At 39.1% G+C, this 22598-nt stretch overlaps 1 protein-coding gene across 8 annotated transcripts in view; it reads left to right on the top strand.

Moving 5' to 3' along the window:
- The first annotated feature begins 1708 nt into the window (after positions 1–1708).
- AASS (aminoadipate-semialdehyde synthase) overlaps positions 1709–22598 on the top strand; it is a 49623-nt gene continuing 28733 nt past the window's right edge. For 2 of the 8 annotated variants that reach the window (XM_051795431.1, XM_051795432.1), the window contains exons 1-19: positions 2148–2224; positions 3671–3891; positions 4959–5135; positions 5796–5880; positions 6596–6663; positions 6777–6923; positions 7893–7971; positions 8057–8184; positions 8357–8505; positions 9522–9644; positions 9794–9905; positions 10419–10478; positions 10572–10639; positions 13472–13593; positions 16379–16508; positions 17372–17482; positions 18772–18880; positions 19312–19452; positions 21156–21323. In XM_051795431.1, the coding sequence (XP_051651391.1) occupies positions 2152–2224; positions 3671–3891; positions 4959–5135; positions 5796–5880; positions 6596–6663; positions 6777–6923; positions 7893–7971; positions 8057–8184; positions 8357–8505; positions 9522–9644; positions 9794–9905; positions 10419–10478; positions 10572–10639; positions 13472–13593; positions 16379–16508; positions 17372–17482; positions 18772–18880; positions 19312–19452; positions 21156–21323 (2271 nt within the window). In that variant the 5' untranslated portion in view covers positions 2148–2151. Of the gene's footprint in view, positions 1823–2145; positions 2225–3670; positions 3892–4958; positions 5136–5795; positions 5881–6595; positions 6664–6776; positions 6924–7892; positions 7972–8056; positions 8185–8356; positions 8506–9521; positions 9645–9793; positions 9906–10418; positions 10479–10571; positions 10640–13471; positions 13594–16378; positions 16509–17371; positions 17483–18771; positions 18881–19311; positions 19453–21155; positions 21324–22598 lie in introns of those variants that run through there. The other 6 variants (XM_051795435.1, XM_051795433.1, XM_051795436.1 and 3 more) reach the window with 5 other exon arrangements.

Genomic DNA, 22598 nt, shown 5'->3' with positions numbered 1-22598 from the left:
CATTGACTTCAACAGATTCAAGATTTATCCTTGATATTCTAAGAATAAAATCTGTGAAGTCCACCTCTCTCTAGGTGTTCTGAGTTTATTGTTACCATAATGGAAGTCAGCACTTCCCCCACAGTGCAGAGTAAAAAGCATTCCAGCTGGGTAAGAATTAGACCTTATAAATAGGGTTTTTCAGGCAGATGGAATCACAGTCCACCCAAACCAGGAGGTATTTATCACAGAAAACAGCTCTAATTCCACATTAGCATGTTTTGTAAACTCCAAATTCCAGATTTGTTTTATTCCTTTTAAGCCATTCTGCATTCCCTATCTGGAACTCAGTACAGTGCAGGTGGGATTCATCTTACCTGGCTTTACATTATCACAGCATGAGTCCATGCTGGTTACTTAGGCTGCCTTTTTCTCTATGAAGCACAGTAGGCACTTTCAGAGTGCAGTTCACCTGGTCTGTTTTAGATGCAGGAAGAGAATCAAATTATGCCAATAAAACTCTTGATCTGCCTTCAGAGGGATGGCAAATCCGTGGCAGAAATCAACTCTCCGAATGGTACTTTGGTAGAGTATCTAAGTCACATCCTTATTCATTCTGCTCCTCCTGCTTGCACTTAGAGTTGTGCTGCTGGATAAAACCAGAGTCACCAAGTACATCTCTTTGAATAAAGATGGTTGATCATTGGTTTGCTGATTGTTTTGGCGCAGCCTGGAACTTCATTTCCCTAGAAGAACATTCTAAAATGTAAATTAAAATGTACAGACCTCAAGAATTTCAAATTATACAAAAGATACTCTTATATAGTCATGAAGGAATCTCAAAATAGAATTCTTTCAAACAGAAATGTTTTGAAAGTGAAATGCTTTGGTGTTAAAAAAAGGTTTTAGCTACTGTTTTTTAAAATCCAGCTCTGTGCTTGCAGAGCTGACTGGAGCTTCAATTCTGCACATATCCACACAACACTATGATTAGGAATCAACCTATCCTTCTCATCTACAGGAACCAATCCTGTAGATGTCTAGATCATGTCACGGGACTCAAAAAGGACAGCAGGAACTTGTACAAAGTTTTTAATTACCATCACAGTAGTTAGGGTATTCAGTGGTGACTCAGATATGAGACCCTTCAGTTATAAGTAGTCATTTACAGAGAGTAACTTCCAACATAGCTGAAAGAGGCTCACCTTAGAAACCCCAATTTGCTAGTGCTTACACTTCAGACGTGCTTTTAAAATCAGTGTTCTGAATGACACTGCAACTTTCAAAACAGTCCTCAAGTTACTAGTAGAGTGCTCGAAGCATTTGGTTAGTGGCCAAACCAGAATATGCAACATAGGGGAGGGTATCTGTGTAACATTCCCATTTGAAAGGTACATGGCCTGGCAAAGGTTCCAAAGTCCCAGGGAATGTTCACAGCTGACACTCTTGGCAAAAGAAGTCCTCTTCTTTCCGAGCAGCATTAAGTTCAGGCACAATGCTTCCTCCTAGCATGATCTGAGCAGCATTAAGTTCAGGCGCAGCGCCTCCTACTCCTCGGCATGTTCCTCCGAGCTGCCGGCATGGTTCCTGCTCAGTTCCCGTAAATATCTTACCTCTCCATGCATTTCCTTGAAGCGCTGGGCCTTGCAGGAACGGGGGGCGCCGGGCGGGCGTGGCTGCGGCGAAAATGACGCCGCCGTGTCCCGGCCATTGGCGGTGCGGGAGGTGTATCCCGCGGCCGGCTCGCGGTTGGCTGCCGCGCGGGGCGGTGGCGCCGCTGGACATCGGCCGGAGGAGGGGTCGGGACTGTCCGGCCGTGCCTCCCGCTGCCCGGCTGCCCGAGGTAGGTACGGCGCTGCCTGGCGCTCCCGGTGTCAGCGAGCGCTTCCCGGTGCCTGCCGCCCTCCCGCGACCGGTGCCGCCCGCTCACACCGCTTCTCCCGCTGCCCGAGTCCACTCCCTTGCCTTTCCCTGCCGCTCTCCGTGGGATTTGTTTCCGTCCCACGCGTGGTCCCTGCTGGCGGGAGGCCCCTCGCTGTGCTACTCGGCGCTGGCTCAGCCCCAGTGATGCTCGGAGTGATGTGAAGCGCACCCGGCACGGGCGCTGCGGCCCCGCCGTCACCCGGCGTGCTGGGGAGGCCGGGGAGAGTTCCCCAGCGCTGCAGGCTTGGAATGCTGAAGTTACTTTCACTTTTACTACGGGATATGGGTATCTCTGTGGTTGAGCCTGAGCACACACCGGGAGGTATGTAGACGAGCTTCTGGCCTGCCAGAGGTCACCCGGCTGTTTGCTCACTGCCCCGACTCCCACTGTCTCAGGGCAGGGCAGTGCACTCCCGCTGAAAAGAGGCGCTTCTATTCTTGTGGGACGCCTCTGTGTGCGGGAAATTTGCTTCACTGCAAGTTTGGGTATGAGATGCAGTGTGTTGATTATAAGCTACTCTTATTGTTACATTTTAGTGTGCAGTTACAGTGACATGGCATGTCAAGGCTTCCTCGTTTTTGAGAGGTATTGACATGCTTTTTGAGGATCCTCCTATTATGCTGAAAAGCAGTGTCACAAAATAACTCCAACTTCTGTATGGTAACCTCTGCTGGTAGACATATCTAGCAATCCTAGGAAGACCACACTTGGAGCTAATGTAGATGACTCTGTACCTCTGTTCATGCCTTCCTTTGTGTGCCAGTTTTTCTGTTTCAGCAAGCCTGGAGTTAAATAGGACCTCTTAAATCTTCAGGTGTATAGAGATTTTACAAATTTGAGGCATGAGGACGAACAGGATTTTCCAAGCGATTTGGATACAGAGATTAATGTAATTATCAGTTAAGATTGAGTTGGAAACAAAGTTCACATTTTTGAAGCCTCTATCTTTGACATCCACATCTTTTAATTGCATAAGTATTTTAAGTCCTTAGGCTCCTGGATATTTGGTGCTGGACCTGAGCAGAGTCCCTGCTATTTACAACAGAGCTAAGTAGTGGCACATATGTTTCACTGGTAGTGAAGAGGAGGAGACAGAAAATAAAAGGATATTCCTCTGCATGGGAATCCATCCTAATGAAGGTTTTCCATTTTGCATAAAATTTGTATTAGGGCTCCTGGGCACACATATGGTGACTGCTGAGCAATAGTTAAGGTCTTGATCTTGTCTTCCATTTTTGGCTCATGTAAGAATTAGTTATGTAAAAATACTTAGTGTTGGTCTTACATATTGGGTTTTCTCTTTTAATCAACTGCATGCATTATAGCCTGTGTCCTGCTTTCTTTCTGTGTGGTTGTTACTTCTGACTGTTTGTGATACAAACCTTTGATAAGTATTTGACCTTTGCATGTTATGGTGGCATATTATGGTACCAATATAATTGGTAACTTTAAGTTTCCAGCATTCTTTTTAAGCCTTGTAATTAAAAACTTGATTAATTGAACACATTAAAAGCCTTCCTTTGCAGTAGTAAAAACAATTAGTGAAATTGAAAATTTGTCTGTAAGGACACCCCACCAGACCAAGATGCAACAAAGCACACTGAAAGTAAATTCATGTCTCACAAAAGTAGGGTGTAAATAGAGTATAAAGTATCTGGTTTATGTTTTACAGCAGATGCTAAAGGAGACCAGAATTTTTGCACAAAAAAATATTTGAATCATACATGTACATGTATTATTTTATTACTTTGTCTTTGCTGCCATCAGGCTTTACAATGCTCCGAGCCTTTAGTCACACAAATGGTAGGTGCATGTTCCACCATACTAAGTGTTGGCATCATCGTAAGTCTGTGCTGGCAATCAGGAGGGAAGATGTTAATGCATGGGAAAGAAGAGCACCTCTAGCACCAAAACATGTTAAGGAGTTGACAAAGATGGGATATAAGGTCTTGGTGCAGCCGTCAAACCGGAGAGCCATCCATGAAAAGGTAAGGTCCCATTTTGAGAGTGAGAAGGAAAACCATAGTTCAGTTATTAACCATAGTACAGGAAAAATAATAGAGGCTATTAATGAGAAAACATATAAAGAAATAAAACATAAACATGTAAACGTTGTTAAATGAGGAGTAATTATGTGCTAGTAGAAAGAAAAAGGAGTAGTTTGTTTAACCTTTTAATATAATGTTGACAGAGTGGTGGGGTTTTGGAGTTGTTTTTATTGATTTCTTGTCCTGTCATCAATCTCCATAGACGTTCTAGTTGTTCTTGAAGTAGAAACTTGGGAATTCATTTAATATTGGTGCTTTTGTCTTGTGTTTGTACGAAGGCAACAGCTCTAAAAAACCTCATTTTTTTTAAAAGAACAAATTTGGTGAATCCTGTTCTCGCTTCAATCCCATTCCTCATGTAAAATGAGAAGAGAGGGGTTTTTTTCTTGAACTTGAGGACAGAGAGCTTTTACAGTTCTTGTAGCAGCGGTAATACTCTGTTGTAAGATATCTGAGAAAACAAAAATTGAAACATAAGTAGGGAATTAGTGATCACTTGCACATATCACCTTTTAATTAAGGCACAGTGCTAGTTTTCACCAAAGCACAGATCATACTATGCAAAAATATTCCTTCAGAAGTTGCTCTTCAGCTTGGACTTAGCCTTATACAATTTTATAAAATCATGTGTCATCAGTCTTCAGATTAATTTGTCATATTTCTCTAAATTATTTCCAAGTATTTCAGCACATTATAAAAGACTCTTCATTATTGCAGTGCTACAGGATACTTTAAATTTAGTAAAATATCATTTTCGTAGTATTTTTTACATTTAAGATGAAGGATTTTAATTACACATAATTATGTTTTGGCCTTGTATAATAGGATAATAGCATGGTATTTCAATTTGATACTTGATACCTCTTTATCAAAGAGATTTATGAGTATAGCACATGCAGTTACTTGTTTATGCTTTGTAAAATTATCAACTTTTCCTCTGTTTTAGTTGCTGAGATCTGAATATGAAAAAGCCCAGAAAAATTTACTTTGATTTTTCTCTTTCCTAGGAGTACATCAAAGCAGGTGCCATTATTCAAGAAGATATTTCTGAGGCTTCTCTGATAATAGGTGTGAAGAGACCTCCAGAGGAAAAATTAATCCCTAAAAAGAACTATGCCTTCTTCTCTCACACTATTAAAGCCCAAGAGGCAAACATGCCCCTTTTGGATGAGATTTTAAGACAGGTAAATTGTGCCATAGTAAAGACCCTTGACAGTTATTATGAGGTGGAAACTGAACCTAGTGCTTCAGTGTGATCAGGAGCTTGCTACCTAGTCCACTTACTTTCAGGACGCGTGTTCCAGTAGTCATTTGGCTAATGAAGACTGTTTTTAGTATCCTTTCCTGGAGCTGAGTATTTCTTGCTCAGAGAATCTTGTGCTTGCAGTGTTACTCTGTTCATGCACATAAGGCAGGTGAGTTGTGAGCATGGTGTGCTCAAGAGAGGCTCTTTCTATCTGAGCAATAAGAGTTGTTGGAAAGTTACTAAGCTGGAGTGTGTATTGGTCATTACAGAGGAAGGCAGACAGTTCACTCAGAAAAGAGTAGTCCTTTGGCAGAGGGTATGAATGGGCCTGCAGCATCTGGAGTGGCACATTGGCAAGCTCCGTGCCAGAGGGCACGGGAAGTGCAGAGATTCTTTAAAATAAGAATTCAACACAACCATTATGTTTTTATTTTTATACTTAAATCTTGTTATGATTTAGTTGCCTTTCTTATATTACCCATCAACCTCTATCACGAAGGATGACAAAAGCATGTGAAAAGGTAGTTCCTGGGAGAGCAATGTGCCACTGACTGCATTCACTGAAAAATTTGATACTCAGTTTACTGTGTATTTTCAGGAAATTCGACTGTTTGACTATGAAAAAATGGTTGATCATAAAGGAATGCGAGTTGTGGCCTTTGGAAAGTGGGCCGGTGTAGCAGGTATAGTGCATAAAGTAAAGGCAGGCTTGCAACAAGTAACTTCTTGTAATACTTCTGGTTGCTCTGTTTCCTAAAAGTTGAGGCTTGCAGTGTGTTTTTAATTACATTTTTAATTCTTGCTTTTAACAACTTTTTTCCACTCTGATTTGTTCCTCCTCCTTTCATGAGACTACATGTCAAATAGTCCTGTGGATTCCTGACAAATCTGATATTTTATGTTGTCTTGAAGTCCTGTTTGTCCACTGAACTAATCTGAAGCAGATGAAATACCAAGAGATCAACTTACTAGGTTTTTTGGGAAAAAAAGGCTGCTGTCAGTCCTGAGAGCTTTAACAGCATGTTTGTCACTCTGATATACATTTACACTTATTTTTGTGGGGCATGGTTCTCATTCCTTTCTACTGAACGTTAACTCTGTTTCTTCAGAAGACTCTTATCTCCTTTGGAATCTGGTGATGTGGATGCATCTCATAAAAGTATATCTGAGTATTAAATGGTGCTGAAATGCATAAAGTGGACCAAGAGCAGGTTTAAGGTCACGGGCTGCTACTGAATTTCTCCTCTGGTTTTATTAGACTTTCTTTAGAAGTATAGTATTAAAACATGGGAAAAAGATCCAGGATGATTTTAGGCTTCAGTCAGTCTCTTCAGTTTCTAACTGCATACTCGTAAGTAACACTGATGGTCTGATTTTTATTTTTTTTTTTAACAACAGGAATGATCAACATTCTACATGGATTGGGTTTACGATTTTTAGCCCTGGGACATCACACTCCCTTCATGGTAAGAGTATATGTGTATATTTTTGTCTTTAGCAAAATGACATTTGGGCATCTGCTAATTATCTGTATTTGAATGTGGAAAATATCTTGATGGTTCTGTGCCTTTGATTTCAGCACATTGGGATGGCACACAACTACAGGAATAGCAGTCAGGCTGTGCAGGCAGTACGGGATGCTGGATATGAAATATCACTGGGATTGATGCCAAAGTCAGTGGGGCCCTTAACATTTGTGTTTACAGGCACTGGTAATGTTTCTAAGGTAAGAATTGGCTTCAAAATGAAATGCTATATTATTGTTAATAGAAATCCTTGGCATTTGATAAGTGTCAGGTTAAATGGGCTGATGGGTTCGTTTTGATTGCTCGGACTTCACATTTTCCTTTTCTAGCAAGAATTTTTAAGTAACATAGACTAAAATGTTTAAGGTGAGATCATGCCTGACAAGGCTGACACACTAACTTCTTATCATGAAAAATGGATTAAATCTTACTGCTTCTCTCTCCTTTCCCCCCTGCATGATTTTGGTCTCACTTTCTTCCCACTGTTGACTCTGGTCTCACAAGGTATGTTGAAGCACCCTAATAAAGTATGGGGGAAAGAGTTATTTTTTCTAATATTTGTTGAGTTTTTATATCTGTATAGCATTGAATTGGCTTGGTGGACTTTAGAGCTATTTTCTGTGACATGGGGAAAAGGCTTATTCCTGGCTTTGGCAACAAAGATCAGTTAACAAGGCTCCATCTATAAAGTGAAATCACTGACCACATAAATGCATTCTTTCTACACAAAAAGATGGTGTGTTTGAAAGGCTTATGTTTGTGATCACAGCTCACTGGGGAAGTCATGTGGTAGTTCTTGGCCTGGTTGATGAGGAGTGGCTTCAGAGGTCTTCCCTAAAGAGAAACTGCTCCTCAGAGTGCAGTTAAGCTATCTGTTGTGGCTGAGTTGAGGCCTCCCAGCTCAGCCATTAGAAGCATGAACCAGGCATTGGATTGTGTATTAGGCAGTCTGCAGTAGTGTGGAATGATGTAAATTTCTTGCTTCCTTGGCAGCTTGGTTTTGGGTAAGCAGGGGTGTATGTTAAACACTGTGTCCATCTCTGAAGATGTTCTCTGTCAGGACTGTCAAACTGTGTGTGACATTTTTATATATGTTTTCAAATACCAAATAAGTGGTGTTACATTACATTTATGTTCTGCTTATTCTAAATCATACTTCATGGTTTCAGGGCGCTCAAGAAATGTTCAATGCCCTCCCATGTGAGTTTGTGGAACCACATGAATTAAAGGAAGTTTCCAGATCTGGAGGTATGCTGTGACAATAAAGTGTTTGAAAACACTGGAACGCTTTTTGTGCAAGTATAACAGCTATTTTATTTTTTTTTAACTTCAGACCTCAGAAAAGTCTATGGGACAGTGTTAAGTCGTCACCATCATCTTGTAAGAAAACATGATGGAATATATGATCCAGTAGACTACGAAAAACATCCAGAAAATTACACTTCTCGCTTTCATATTGATGTGAGCATCTCTTGTGTTCTTTTATGAAAGGTTTTCCAGAGAGTGTTAGTAGTTACTAAACTTTTGCATATTCATCATTTGAGAGAACATTAACTTAAAATACTAGACCGGGGGCTTTCAGATTCTTAAAGTACTAAATAAGAACATCAGGCATCTGTAATTTTCTTTACAGGTTGCACCCTACACAACTTGTTTAATTAATGGCATATACTGGGAGCAACATACTCCTCGCTTGCTAAGTCGACAGGATGCTCAGAAGCTGCTGGTGCCAGTTATATCTGCTGATGGTTCAACAGAGGGCTGTCCTGAGTTACCACATAAGTAAGACACCTCATTTCATCATGCAGCACCATGATTAAGTTGTAATGTTAGGCAATTTCACCACAGTTTCTAGTAAATTATTATGTTTCTTACATTGTTCCTCTTGCATGTTTTACAGTGCCCCATTGACTGTGCTTTTGTTCTTTTGTGCTTTGCAGTCTTGTTTTCACAGTTTGGAGTTTTTGAAAACATCGTAGTACAAATGATTCGCAGGCATCAGCTGTCTTTCTGCAGAGATAGTTCTGCCCTTGATCTGCGTACATAATCCAATATAAACAGTGTGGTATCTGGGAATGTACCTACTGCTCCAATATTGCTAGAAGTTTCTCTGCCCAAGCAGAGTTTTTGGGAAAGTTCTTCCTACCGTGTCATTTAGCTTGTACAAGTCCAATCAACTGTTCCTTAACACCTCTTATTTCTGCAGCAGATAGTGGAAATGTTCACAAACCTGAGACTGGAGTGTGGGGTGCAAATCAAGGGTTAGTCTCCTTTCACTGGGGGTGAGAGCCACCCTTTGTCTAATAGCCCTGTGTAATAGTTCTTTGGGAGACTGGCTCAGTCATGGAATTGGGGAGGACATATAAATGTATTCTGGTGAGGAATCATGTCTTTGTCTCTTGTCTGCCCACTCTTGATGCCTTTCTTTCTCAGAGACAGCTCGAGGGATTTGGCAGGTGGATAATGAATGAGAGGTGTTGGCAGTACATGGAGTAGAGAGAAAAAATGGTGGATGAACAGATTCTCCCAGTCTTTGAGAAGTTACACATGAAATATGAGTGCTGTTGATGTGAATGCAAATCTGATGACTACAGTAGGGCCAGATTTCCATTACATTTCCAGATATCATTGTTTGTGTTTTGTTGACTTCTAAATTGGTTAAGATGAATGAAGCTACAAGTCAGATACATTTTCTCACATTTCTTTTATTTCCTGTTCACTTGTGGCCTTTTATACCTATCTTTCTTAGTAATTCGTATAATGCTGTATTCCATTGTCTTTTTTGTTTAATCACTTAGACTTCTGGCAATATGTGACATTTCAGCAGACACTGGAGGATCTATAGAATTTATGACAGAGTGTACAACAATTGAGAATCCATTTTGTATGTATGATGCTGACCAGCATATCACTCATGACAGGTGGGAGAGCCCTTACTTATTATTGCTTTCCAATGTAATTTTTACAGTGAAATATTATATTGAAAAATCATGTGCTTAGAACACTTCTGAAAGGTGGTACCTTTCAGGTACTGAGAAGTAGTTTAGAAGAGCTGTGTTCTCTCTTTCAGTGTTGAAGGCTCGGGGATTCTAATGTGTTCCATTGACAATCTGCCAGCTCAGCTTCCTATAGAAGCAACAGAGTACTTTGGCGATATGCTTTTCCCATATATTGAAGAGATGGTAAGGTCTTATGTGTCCAACAAGAAGGTAAAAGACTTGCACTTTGGTCTGGTTGTTTGTTACTTTTCTGGTCTCCTGTATACATTCAAATGGAATCTGCTGTAGAACATAACTGACATTGTACTTCAAAAAAAGAAAAAAGGTTTTGAAGTCAATCCTTTCAAACACAATATGAACGAGACATTAATGACCTGGATGTCTTAGGGATTTGTCAAGTACACTTTCTGTAGGCAGGAAACAGGCTCTGGCAGGTAGTTCATTGCTTCTGGACCCTGCAGTAAATGTCTAAGTCTGATTTTCTTGGGCACTCAACATTCACTTACAGTCAGACTGCTGTTTGAATTCCTGTATTTTCCTAAAAGTCAAGTGACATGAGTATGGCCAGAAGAATTTCAAATTTATAAGATATTGGTATTGTTGCATGCATTTAAATGTTGCTTGAAATCTTGATGTTTTATTTTGAAAATGTAATGTGTAATAAATGACCTGATTTGAAATAACTTATCTCCACAGCTGTCATCAGAAGGCTCAGAACCTCTTGAAAAACAGAATTACTCACCTGTTGTTCGAGATGTAAGTTTTTCAATTTGGCGCTCTTCTTGTCTTCTTCTGCTTTGAAATACATAGATACATAAACCCCTCAAAATTTGTTTCATACACTTTCAGGCAGTGATTGCATCCAATGGCTCACTGACACCTAAGTATCAATATATCCAGAAACTGAGAGAGAGCAGGTAATGTATAGCTTTTTACACCCCACCCCCCCCCTTTCTGCATTCTGTCTCCTCTTTTGTATTTATTTACTCTTGTGGTTTAGTGGAATACATCTATATTGCACTGTGTCTAAATTTGATGCTTGATGATTTCCCTACTTCTTCATGCACATTGCCCAAATCATTAACATGTGTTGATAACTTATATTGAAGTTGAGAAAGATATCATTTTTCTCTTTCTTGAGTTATGAAAACTTTTTTACCAGAGAGAGGCAGAAAACAGCCACATGCCGGTATTACTCTGTAACTCGTCCTTTTGAAATGGATGTAACATATAGTCATTTGAAAGGAATGGCTGAAAGCAAAAGGCTCTTAAATATACCTTGAATCTAGTTACATCTTGTATGGCTCAAGTGCTGTGCTGTGTAGTGTTGTTCTGTGACTGAATGTACTCAGGAGATTCTGTGAGACTCTCAGATTTTCACTGTATTCCTGCAGCTACAACTTTAGCTACCACTTCGTCCAAACCCTGTCTCAGTAGTTATCTGCCAGTGGTAGCATTGAGTGGATTAAGCTAACAAAAACATAAACAACATGGACGTCCCTTCCCTTCCCCTTGCTCCCTGCTATTAACAAGCATCTATAATTTACCTATGAAAAATGTTAATTTGACCTCTGGCTTCACGTTCATGGTCAATGAGAGCTGCACTGTACATGATATAAAAGTTTAAATTGGTCTGACCATAAGCACTGCATGCATTATGCACTAAAAACATAGTGTGTTGACTTCTGCATCCCAAACCTCTCCACTTTCCTTGGGGAACTTTGAGATTTGTGGTCATGTACACATGCATGATGTACTGTAGGTGCATTTTCCACACAAAGTAACATGCTGTTTGCTTCTCAGAGGCTTCAGTTCAGAGTGATTTTTGTTATGTGCTATTTGAGAGACCCCCTCAAGATATTGTCTCAATAGCAAATTTTCTTATTCCTCACACAACCTAATGATCTAAATTTTTTGCTTCCTCTATAATCCCTTGCATGGTCTTGTGCAAACTACCCTGAGAATCTGGAGACTTCATTCCAAAGGGGGTTTTTGTGGGTAGATTTTTTATATTTCTGCAGATCTGTGTGTGTATTGTATGTCATGTTCATTTGTTCATTGGTATTGTACACTTACCTGTTGGAAAAGCAGAACCTGCTAACAATACCCTCCTTTACTTTGCAAACTTTGGGGATGATGCAGATGAAAGCAGGGTTTTACTGCTTGAGGTGTGATGGTTTAGGTAGAGATAGGCTCTTGTTTAAAGCCTATAGGAATGATGTGCCTTGTTATTACTGTAACATAGTATGATGCTGTGTCCAGTTCAGTTTTTGAGGGCTCTATTTAGACTAATTGCTAATACCCTTTCAAGTCCATGAGCATTTCAGACATAGGACAGTCAGACTGTATGAGCTGAACTGCCTTGGGTACCACTAGAATGCAGAAGCATTTTGATTTACCAAATTCATTTTCATCTTTACACCTTTACTTGCTTCTTAACTCCTACTGGTTTCCCATCCACAGCTGCAATGGCATATCACCATGTGGGCCTCCAGTATTACTGTTATTTGTTCATAGATCAACATAACTGAATTATTTAAGCTCATATATAGAGAATAGGCATAGTCTGAAATGTTTTTTTCTGGACCCATGTAGATTCTGTTCCCATAATTGATGAGTCATTTGGCAGCTCACATTTTTGACTGTCCTAGGATAGACATGCTGTGTTTGGTCCAAGTGTGACCTCATTCTAGACACTTCTGCTCTCGAAAGGGTAGAGAAGTATTTTTCTCTTGCTCTGCCCACGAGTGTGTAGCTGTGGAAGATATTCTATTAGAATAGGTAGTAGGAGGAGGAAAGTCCTTGGGTGATGGGCTTAGAAGACTTTCTGCGAATGTATTAAATCATGACTTGACTTTCTATAAAAAGAATAAAATCTGTAAAACTTTTATGAAGGTAAAAATTTACAGTAATCCATAGTAATAATTTAGATAGATTAGAAAGTTTTACAACAATGCAAATTTAAGCTAAAAGGAAAAATAATTATAAACAACCAAAATGTGTTTTCCTACTATAATTTATGTGTTTCTGAGAGCATATTTAAACAACTGCAGCATTAAATTATTCTAGTTGGCAAATAAAATGCAAAATCTGATGTGAATATATTTTATATTGAAAGTCATCAGGAGATCTACTTAAATTTATTTATGAGAGTACTAGTAGTTTGGTTGAAACACTGTATGATGATTTTCAAATCTGAGTCCTTGTCTGCAATGATGATTTCTTAATTGGGCATTAACTTTTATTTGACTTTTATTGAGTATCATGTTCCTATGATGGACTAATATGAGCCTAGTATAACTTACACAAAATACACTTTCACCAGAATGGTTTTGCGTACTTTAAGAGTTACCTGTGATGTAAAGGGAGCTAGATAGAGACTGAAATCCCTTTCTGATAGCCCAGCATGACATAGACAGCTTGGTGGTCCTCCCGTGATCAGGTTACAGGAATTTGGCCATTGGAAAAGATGCAACTGAGGAAAATTTTGATGAACAGCCACTAACAATTCAAGAAGCAGCAGAGATGTTGTTGGATTGGTCATGTTTATGTTAGAGAAAAGAAATTAGAAGTTACGCAGCAGAAGAATGGAAGCAGTACTAAATGGTGCTGGATCAGTTAATTAGGAACAACTCTCGGTCTGAATAGAGCTCTTGGTTTGTAGACTTACTAAAATATACTTCTGTTAACCTTAGCAGCTTACAGTTTCCTTCTGTGTGGTTTTTAATTTTGCCTGTAACACCTTCTAGGGAACAGGCTCAGTCGCTAAAGATGGGTGAAAAGAAGAGGGTTTTATTGCTCGGATCGGGCTATGTTTCTGGCCCTGTACTTGAATATCTCACTAGAGATTCCAACATTGGCATCACAGTTGGTACGTAAGAATTTGTTTATTTTCATTACAAGATTGTGTCTTACTGAAACCTGCTAATGTGGCAGAACCTTTCTCATAAATAATAAATGGATGCTGTACTGAGAACAGATAAAGAAAATCTTTGTTATGATGCACAGCAGAAAAGGATTTTGTAGCTTTGTGAGCATTTTGGGTTTATATAATTGATTTGAAAATTACATAGCCACGTTAAAAGTTTACTGTTTGCATGTGTAATCTGTAGGGAAATTAGAGGTATTTTTTCCTGTTTGAGGCTTGGGATTGTTTTTGTAGCTAGTTAGTCAGCTGGTGTTTGGCTGTGTTTTCAGCCTCAAACAACAAGAAGATGAAAATGTTTTTATGGACATCTGTATGAGTGAAGTCTCTGCTGTTTTTATAACCAGTGCCCTGGTGGTAAAACTTCTCTGACCTTCCCATGAGCCCCACATGCCTGCTTCTTTATTCCTCTGTTTTAGTTTTATCTGTAGCATGTTTCAGGCTGGGGATCTCAGTAGCTGTTTTCTGTACTCTTAATGATGACTATCCTGATTCTGTGACTTCAGATTTAAAACAAAGGCTGTATTGCCTGAAAGATACTTTAATGGGAAGTGGTTTCACTTAAAACTTACAGTTATATTTCTGTTGATTTTTGTTGTTGCTTTGGCTTGTGTTTTTCCCTTCATGCTATTTTCATACTTGGCTGCTTTTGGTACCCTTCATGGTGATAACCATAGTACTTTTAACCCCGGGAGAAGATTTACCAGGAAGAAGTGGGGAACTCTAGGAAAGCTGCACTCTGGTTATCAGTACTGCCTGAGGTGGTGAACAGGGAAGGATTACAGCAATGTGCAGTGAACATCCCCTCATCAGTACAGAGGCTGCATCTAGTTCCTGCAATACAGTAGCGGGAAGGGAAACTAGGTGAACTGGAAGATGTGTTTTGCCAAGCACTGAGCAAACATAGCAGGTGCCTCTTATCTGGGTAGCTAAAAAACATGCAATTTCTACAGCTCACACTCGGAAGGAAAGAGACACAAAGATATTACTTGTTTAATATTTGACAGGAGGCAAGTAGGTGCAGAAAGCGCGAAATGCACATCACAGTGCCATGTTTGGTTTCCTACTGTCAGGCTTCACCACTTTAAATCCAAATGTTGGAAACCTTAATTGGGAAACCTTCATGTAATCAACTTCTCTTAGTTTGAATTTGTGGATGATATTGCCTAGCACTTTTTCTCAGCACAATTTTACTAGTAGAGTGCGGAGAATCACAGTCCAGCAATCTTTATTTCCCATTGAGTGTGGAAAGGTCATAAGGAAATAAGGCCCTAACTTAGGGGCACAGATGCTTTTAATTCTCCATAACCCTGTGCCCCACCTGCTTCCTTCTTTGGCCACTCCTTATTCCTGGCTGAGTTCCCTCTGTTTTGTGCTGGCAGCCATGGTGAGATGGGGCAGGAAACCAGCGAGATGTGGCAAATACTAGCTGCATTATCATGGATCTCTTTTTCAGTTCTGTGTTCCTTATAATGGTAGGGAAGTGAAGGCAGGCAAACACTGGATTTATCCCCTTTAGTTTTAATATTATCGTATGCATGATTGGTAGGAGTAAGCCATAGGGAAATATTAAAACTAATCAGATTGAATCTGGGCCTTTTAGTAACATTTGACCTAAGCTAAAGCATAATGCTTCTGTCTTTGTTACATTAAAAGTGGTGAATGATGTGAATTGTTTTTGCTTTAAACTATTAAACTATTCTTCATTGTAAATAGGAATTCTGTTAAAGTGTATTAAAATGGAGTGTTTGAAAGATTTCTTTTTAAACCATATTTATCTATAAATGTACGACTATGTAGAATGAGGGATGGAGTAAGTTTTTCTAAGCATGTGTTTATTTACTAAATCTGTTAGTTAGCGGTGTTGAACTTGCATGTTCATCTAGACCTTGAAACTAGCTAAGGTTTTCTTGTCTCACTTAAGCCAAACAGAGCCTGAAAAAGAAAAATAAATTTTCCTTTTTAGGCTTTTTTCCCTCCTGGACTTCTAGTCAGCTTCTTGCTTTTCAGTGAAGTAGTCTGAGCTTTTGCAGAAATAGATGCTACCATCAAAAACTGATTGAATACTTCACCTCTGAATTGAATTGGCCAGGTTAGAGAAGTAACTATTTTAGAACCAGGCAAAGATATGTACTACATAGTGACCTAAAATACTTTAGGTCTCAGGATAAATTGTTACACTAATTGAAAATGGTTGTTTTTCAGCAGGATGATGCTAATCCAAACATGGTTTACTTTTAAAACATATTGGGCATACAATTTTTCTGCTGCAATCTTCCCTCAAGAGTCAGTGCAATACAATATTTCATTAAAGTGGAAAAGAAGGGAGATAACTTCTGGTTTTGTGTGAATAATTTGTGTTGACTTAGTCTGCTGATAGGAAAACTGCAGCTAAAACTTTTGTCAAGTACTCCAACAAAGCTGCTAGTAAGTTGCAAGTCTGTTCTCATTACGCAATTTAGCAGTGAGTGGTTCTTTACTTCTGAGAGTAAGTAATCCTTGTAGATTCTTATTCTTGAGTTATAACTGGTTTGACACTGGCAATTGATAATAAGATTGACTATTTAGGGGAAGTAAAGTGCTTTATACCTGATTTCTCTTCAACTATTAGTGAAGGAAAACGTCCATGCAACTGTTTGTCTTTGGGAAATATAGCGCAATTATATGTGGGTGTGCTTAGGACTTAGCTTTGTCTTTAGGTAACGGTTTATGCATTTTACTTTTAAAACAGTGTCTGTCATGAAGGAGCAACTTGAGCAACTGACAAAAAAATACAACAATGTTACTTCGGTTCATATGGATGTCCTTAAGCGTGAGGAAAAGCTGTCCTCTCTGGTGAAGAAACATGACCTCGTGATCAGGTCAGAATTCTGTGTAAAACGTGATAGGCTCAAAACTAAGTCATGCTGCTTCTTTTTCCTAGTTGACTGATCTAAATCAATACAGTAACTTTTTTTTTAATGGCCAAGAACTGGGGTCGTATTTATAAATGTAAGTAGTTGTAACTGGCCAGTGCCTTCTCGTGTACCATGGCATCAGGACTTTAGAAGGGGTTTTGTCTGCAACATCTCTTCTGAAGTGTTCACTAGTTACGTGGACTCCCTTCCACAGGCATTTGTGTGAGGGGCCGGTTGCATCCACAAATATATGTGTCCCTGGGATCAAATGTGCATGTTCACAAGAGGAGGCAAAATTCTGACACCTTGGTCATTCCTCCTGAATATCCCATTAAGAAAGAATTAATTCCAGGTATTGATACAGGGAAGGAAATAACTTCATAGTCCTTACCTTCCTGTTTCTTTTGCCGTGGATGTCATGAGTGTTGTTTTCATTCCATGTAGAGCATGCTTTTCACAAAGTACTTCACCAAGAGCTTTGTAATGCAAACTTTCACAGGTGTGGTTTTGCAGCCGTACCTGTTTAGAAGGTGGCTTTGGAAAGAGGTCAGTGGTTTGCATTTTACAGAGAAGTGTGACAAAAGATGCTGTTTCAAGAATGACTCCCCTACTATTTGGTGCCCTGTTCTGAGTGCATATAACAATGCTGGCCTGATAGGGTAGTATTTCAATTATGTAGGTATGAAACTGCTCAGGGTATGACTGGTTTTTTTTGAGCTATTACTTGAGCTCTTTTGTAGGCATACGAAAAACATTTGTGAGTGTCTTTCTAGTGACAGCATAAGTAACTGGTTGAATTTTGATGTTGCATAATTCTTCATTTGTAGTTTGCTACCTTATTCAGCACATCCTTTTGTTGCTAAGAAATGTATTGAGAACAAAGTGAACTTGGTAACAGCCAGCTACTTAACACCAGCTATGAAAGAACTCCAGGAGAGGTAGGTGTGACAGTAGCATCTCCCTGGTTTTGCTTTCTTTTTTAGCATTTTCTGAATATTTTGCAGGCTGTTACACCTGCAATGCTTGGTGTGAATTAGTGTTTTCTGTGTTTTTTTCTCCTTTCCTTTCTGTACTGGAAGACTGAGTACTTTTCCCCAAAGGTGCATGTGGCAGAGAGGAGCAATGAGTGCATACCCCAACCTCATTATACTAGTGCTCTAAACACTGAAATGTACTTTCCTGGATGCATCGTCTTATTTCATGTTAATGTTCCTTTTTCTCTCCCCTCAGACCTGTCAGGATCATCTGATGTTCAAGTTGAGCAGCTGGGCTGTCCTATTCTAACAGCAAGCTTGTTTGTCCTCCTTTGCCTTCCCCTAATAAAAACCTCATTCTTGGCTTATTGTATCTACAGTAATCTCCTTCTTCGTGCCCTTCTTTTGGATAGGCACACTGTATTATTCTCAAATTGGTGACAGCTCTAACTATTGTAATGTTTCTGTTGTCCTACTTACTATGTGCTTGGGAGTTGTTTTGGCATGGGGCTTCATCTAGGTGCTCCTCTCAGTCGTGATACCAGAAAATCTGAAGCACATTCAAGTGAGATGAGAACTGTACATGCTGTGTCTTTACAAAAGATAAAACGGAAAAAGCTAGACAGGTAGAGAACCAGTGTTGCAGACAAGGAGGGAGATTTAGGGGCCCTCTCCCCCTTCTTGCTGACGTCATGGCATGCTTTCAGAAAAAAAAAAAAAGAAAAGGCACTTCTCATTTATCAAAACACAAAGTGATTCTGAAAATAAAATAGATCCTCAGTTTGTGGTGATAAATGAGCTCCTCTGGGAGTGTCGGCACCTATTAGAAAAAAAAAAAAGAAAACTCTAATACTTTTAATTTGGGAAAGTAGGCCTTTCAACCCCTCTCACCTGCAGGACCTCTTCAGGACAATTAGGACTATCTCTGTGCTGCCCTCTGCATTACTACCTTCCTGCATTATGGCACTGTCCAGGAGAGTGCAGGATGTGGAGTAGCTGTGAGGAATTTCTTTTTCCACCAGCCCTTAGGTCTTGCAGTGAAGTAAGAGAATCAAAAGTTAGAAAGCTCTCAGACAGTTGTCATTGTTCAGGTTTCAACATCTGCTTTTGGTTTTTTCATTTTCCACAAGCTGCACATACAGACCAGAATTTACTGTGGGGAAGATTCACTAGGCCTTTGTTGGACAGATTTACCGAATAAAAGGCCAGTAATAATGAATATTCTGACGGCTCTGTGTTTCTGTTATTTTTAGTGTAGAAGCTGCTGGTATTACAGTTGTCAGTGAAATGGGTTTGGATCCTGGTCTTGACCATATGTTGGCAATGGAATGCATTGACAAGGCAAAAGAAGTTGGTGCTACGGTAAGGTTAGCAGGTAGTTCTGCCAAATTTCTATTAGTAAAGTTGGTTTTTTAACTCCAGCTGAGGTATAATAGACTCTGGACATTTTACTTTTTCTGGTGCTTGGAATTTGGTAGCAACTAATGTGTAACTGATATGTGACAGATGCTGGACATTTTGCTTTTTCAACTAAGATGTCCATGCCCCAATGTATGTTTTGGTTTCCTCTCCTTTATGGACAGTGTCTGCAGCGGGACAGCTTGACACTGTTGCTCAGTGAAATTGTTTTGTTTTCCCCTTTTTACTGTAGATTCTTCTGATTTGGCCCATTTAGGGGATAATGTCAACAGAAATTTTAAGAACTAATGGGGATTCTGCAGCGTAGCTCTGTGCCATTTGCGTCCTGGTCTGTCTTGTCTTCACTGTTTCTTTCCTGTGGATAAATCTGACAGGTTATATCCTACACTTCTTTCTGCGGTGGCCTGCCAGCTCCGGAGCACTCTGACAATCCTCTGAGATACAAGTTCAGCTGGAGTCCACAAGGAGTGTTGCTGAATACAGTTCAGTCTGCCACATATTTAAAAGATGGAGAGGTGAAATAATGTGAATATTTTTATTTAAAGCCAGACAAAGAAGGTGGTATTGGGCTAAGAAGGGAATTGGAATTTGTAAGGTGCTATTTACTTTCAAGCCAGTGTCAGTCAGGTGCCTAAGCCAGTTGCATACATGACTTAGTCCCATATTTAGAGCATGATGGTGACTGACTGCTATCAGCTTAATTCTTACGTACTACATGGAAACTGATTGCAAGGAGGGAAGGTGTTCTAATAACTAAAGCACTGGCTTGGAGTTGGTTTTCTGGGTTCAACTTCCAGACCTGTTGGGTGTTGCTTTTACCACTTAATTACCCTGTCTTTGGCCCTGTGAAACAAAGGTGAGAGTGCATCCTTCTACTTGCTTTTCTATCTAGTCACGTTTGTAAACCAAACAGCTTCATTTTGTAATTGTGCAGTGTATAGCAGAATTCTTGATTTCTTTTTCTTTTGGTGCAACCTGTAGTACTGAGTGGGTTTCGTGAAGTGGTTTTTTATGTGTTTTATATATGATCTGTTTTACTGTTTGTGCAACCTCTCAAATGGCACTACATCTGTTTTATGGAAAGATTGTAACTGATTTGTGCAAAGCTACTGCAAGCCATTATCACAGTTCCTGTTTCTAGTACTGTGTTTCTACTGTCACTTGCTCAGAGTAGTTACTACAATACTGCCTTGTATAACCACTGTAAAGTTTAGCTAATTACCTAAACTCTTTTATCTGCAAAACTTAGAAATCTTTTGAGATGTTTTATCATGACATTCTGGTGCTCTACTGTAAGGAAGGAGAAATTCAAGGATTGTACATTGGATCATTATTTCAAAAGTAAAACCACATAGTTAAAAGTTTAAGACGAAAGGGTTTCATGGAAAATGTGAAAATGTTTCTGATTTAATTCTGATCTGGTTCACCTATTGCTAGGAAAAATTAGATCATGCATGTGAATGATTCATTATGAGAGCACTAGGAAAGCTTGTCAGTAAATTCTGCAATTTTTTTCTCCTTGCCACTAAATACTTATCTGTCTGACCATTGTGTAGGATTCTTTCACACACCTGTCTTGTCTGGCAAACACAAGATGATCTTTTGGCATAGCTACAGGCTTCATTGCTTTAGTATTTCTTCTAGAAGTATACCTTGCCCCTTTGCTCAGAAGTCAGAAAATGAGTTTTCATTGATGCTGCACAGCAGATCTGGGCATTAGCTGCTTGAAGGAAGCAGGGTTCAAGGCTGTGGCTGGGAGTGATAATAGACCTAGTCAATGTCTTTTTTTGTTTCCCTTCAATAGTGTATTCTCTCTGTGCTTTGAGCCTCAAGTAAAGATACACATGGGCAGCAATTTCGTATCTTTATTTTAATCTTTAAAAAGAGAAGAAACCACCCCCACCATGCTGTTTATATTTGCCTTCTCCTCCTGCATAAAAAACCCCAAGATAATAAATGATTTGACCAAAAAGCAGGGAGCATATGGGGCAGAGTCTCCCTTCACAATTTAGATTGGGCCTTTGTTTGCACCTGAAACACTAAGCATGTTTCTTCTATTTTTGAGCATACTTTATCTTTTGTGTTCTGAAATAAATTGAATAGTACCCCAAAAGAATACTTGCTTATTTACCCTTGTTAATATTATAGTAATTATTTAATATTATATTAATTATTAAGTATATTCATACTTGCTTATTTACTCTTTCAAAAACTTTAGATTATCAATATTCCAGCTGGAGGAGCATTACTGGATTCTGTCACTCCAATGGATTTTTTCCCAGGATTAAATCTTGAAGGTTTTCCTAACAGAGATAGTACAAAATATGCTGAGCCATATGGTATTCAGACAGCTCGCACTTTATTGAGAGGCACCTTAAGATACAAAGTAAGTTGTTGGTGTTATTATTAGCAATTATTGTTTTCCTCAAGAGATGAATGTTGTAATTTCAAGAAAACTGTGTATTTAAAACTCAGCCTTTTATAGCTCTGCACTTGCTATTTATGAGCTCTTCACTATTCCAGTTGAGATAACTCAAAGCACGTATCTCATTTTTTTTGATATGGCTTTACTTGCTGTATTTAACAGGTATTTGTTGCAAACAAGAAAAAAAGTTTTACTCATTTTAAGCAACTAGTCAGTGGGCTTTGCATAGTCTGTATCTGTGGGTTTTTTTATTCTGGCTCTGTATTTGGTGTCAGATCAATAGAAGATTTAAAAAAAATTAAGTAATTCTGGTGGGTTTATGTGATGGTTTAAGTGGTTTTAAGAACTGATCTATTCTCTTTATTTGATAAAAATTTGAACTTACAGTTTTGATGGTTATATTCCCATGAAAAACATAATGTAAAGATCTTCCAGAAAATTATGGTTTTCCATGAAGCTGAGAAAGTTTTTCATTAAGTGACTAGGCATCTTGAATTTCAGAAGCTTTATAGTTTTGGCCAGCTAAGTAAAATATTAAGAGATAAATGTGTTTGCCTTCTAGCTGATAAACTCTTTTTCTTTCATTTGTTAGGTGCATAAAGCAGAATCAAAACAGAATCTTTTTTCTTTCAGATTTCCTTTTTTTAAATTATATTGTCAGTCAATATACATTATGAAGGAATAAATCTAAAGCCATATTGAAGGTTTGACAAAGCTTTTATGGATGTCATAACATGTCTTTGGAATGATGGTTTATGCCAGGGTTTAAGTTACTGTTATTTGTCCACGGCCTGAGGAATGTGTATGTCCTTTCTGTCGTAATTCCTTCGTTGCAATACAACAGGATTTTTTCTTTATTTCTGGGAGGGAGAGAGGTTTGCTTAACAAAAGAAGATGTAAGGCCAGTGTGGGAGAATAAGAGTTACAAATTGCACTAGCTCTCTTATTGTCAGTCGAGATACAATCTCTTGTTCAGAAGCTAAAAATATGTGGAAGGCATCTATCTCATAATGGAGTCTTAATATGACAGTATCTACTCTTCCATTTGGTGCCTGGTAAAATTTTTTTCTTTTGTAAAAGTGTTAGCACAAGGAACTGCAAAAATGTCAGAGTGACATGACGAGTGGTTGTCAGTGTGCTGCAAGAGTGCTGTTTCTATTGTTTGTGCTCCTTTCTTAATGCCCAAAGCAGGCCCAAGCACTTTGGGTTGGGGTGATGTTGGTAGGGGTGTGTGGA

This window comes from Manacus candei, unplaced genomic scaffold (assembly GCF_025592945.1).
Source record: "Manacus candei isolate 608988 ecotype Guabito, Panama unplaced genomic scaffold, ASM2559294v1 h1tg000043l, whole genome shotgun sequence".
In the NCBI taxonomy this organism is placed as follows: domain Eukaryota; kingdom Metazoa; phylum Chordata; class Aves; order Passeriformes; family Pipridae; genus Manacus; species Manacus candei.
This window is presented reverse-complemented; position numbering and strand designations above follow the sequence as displayed.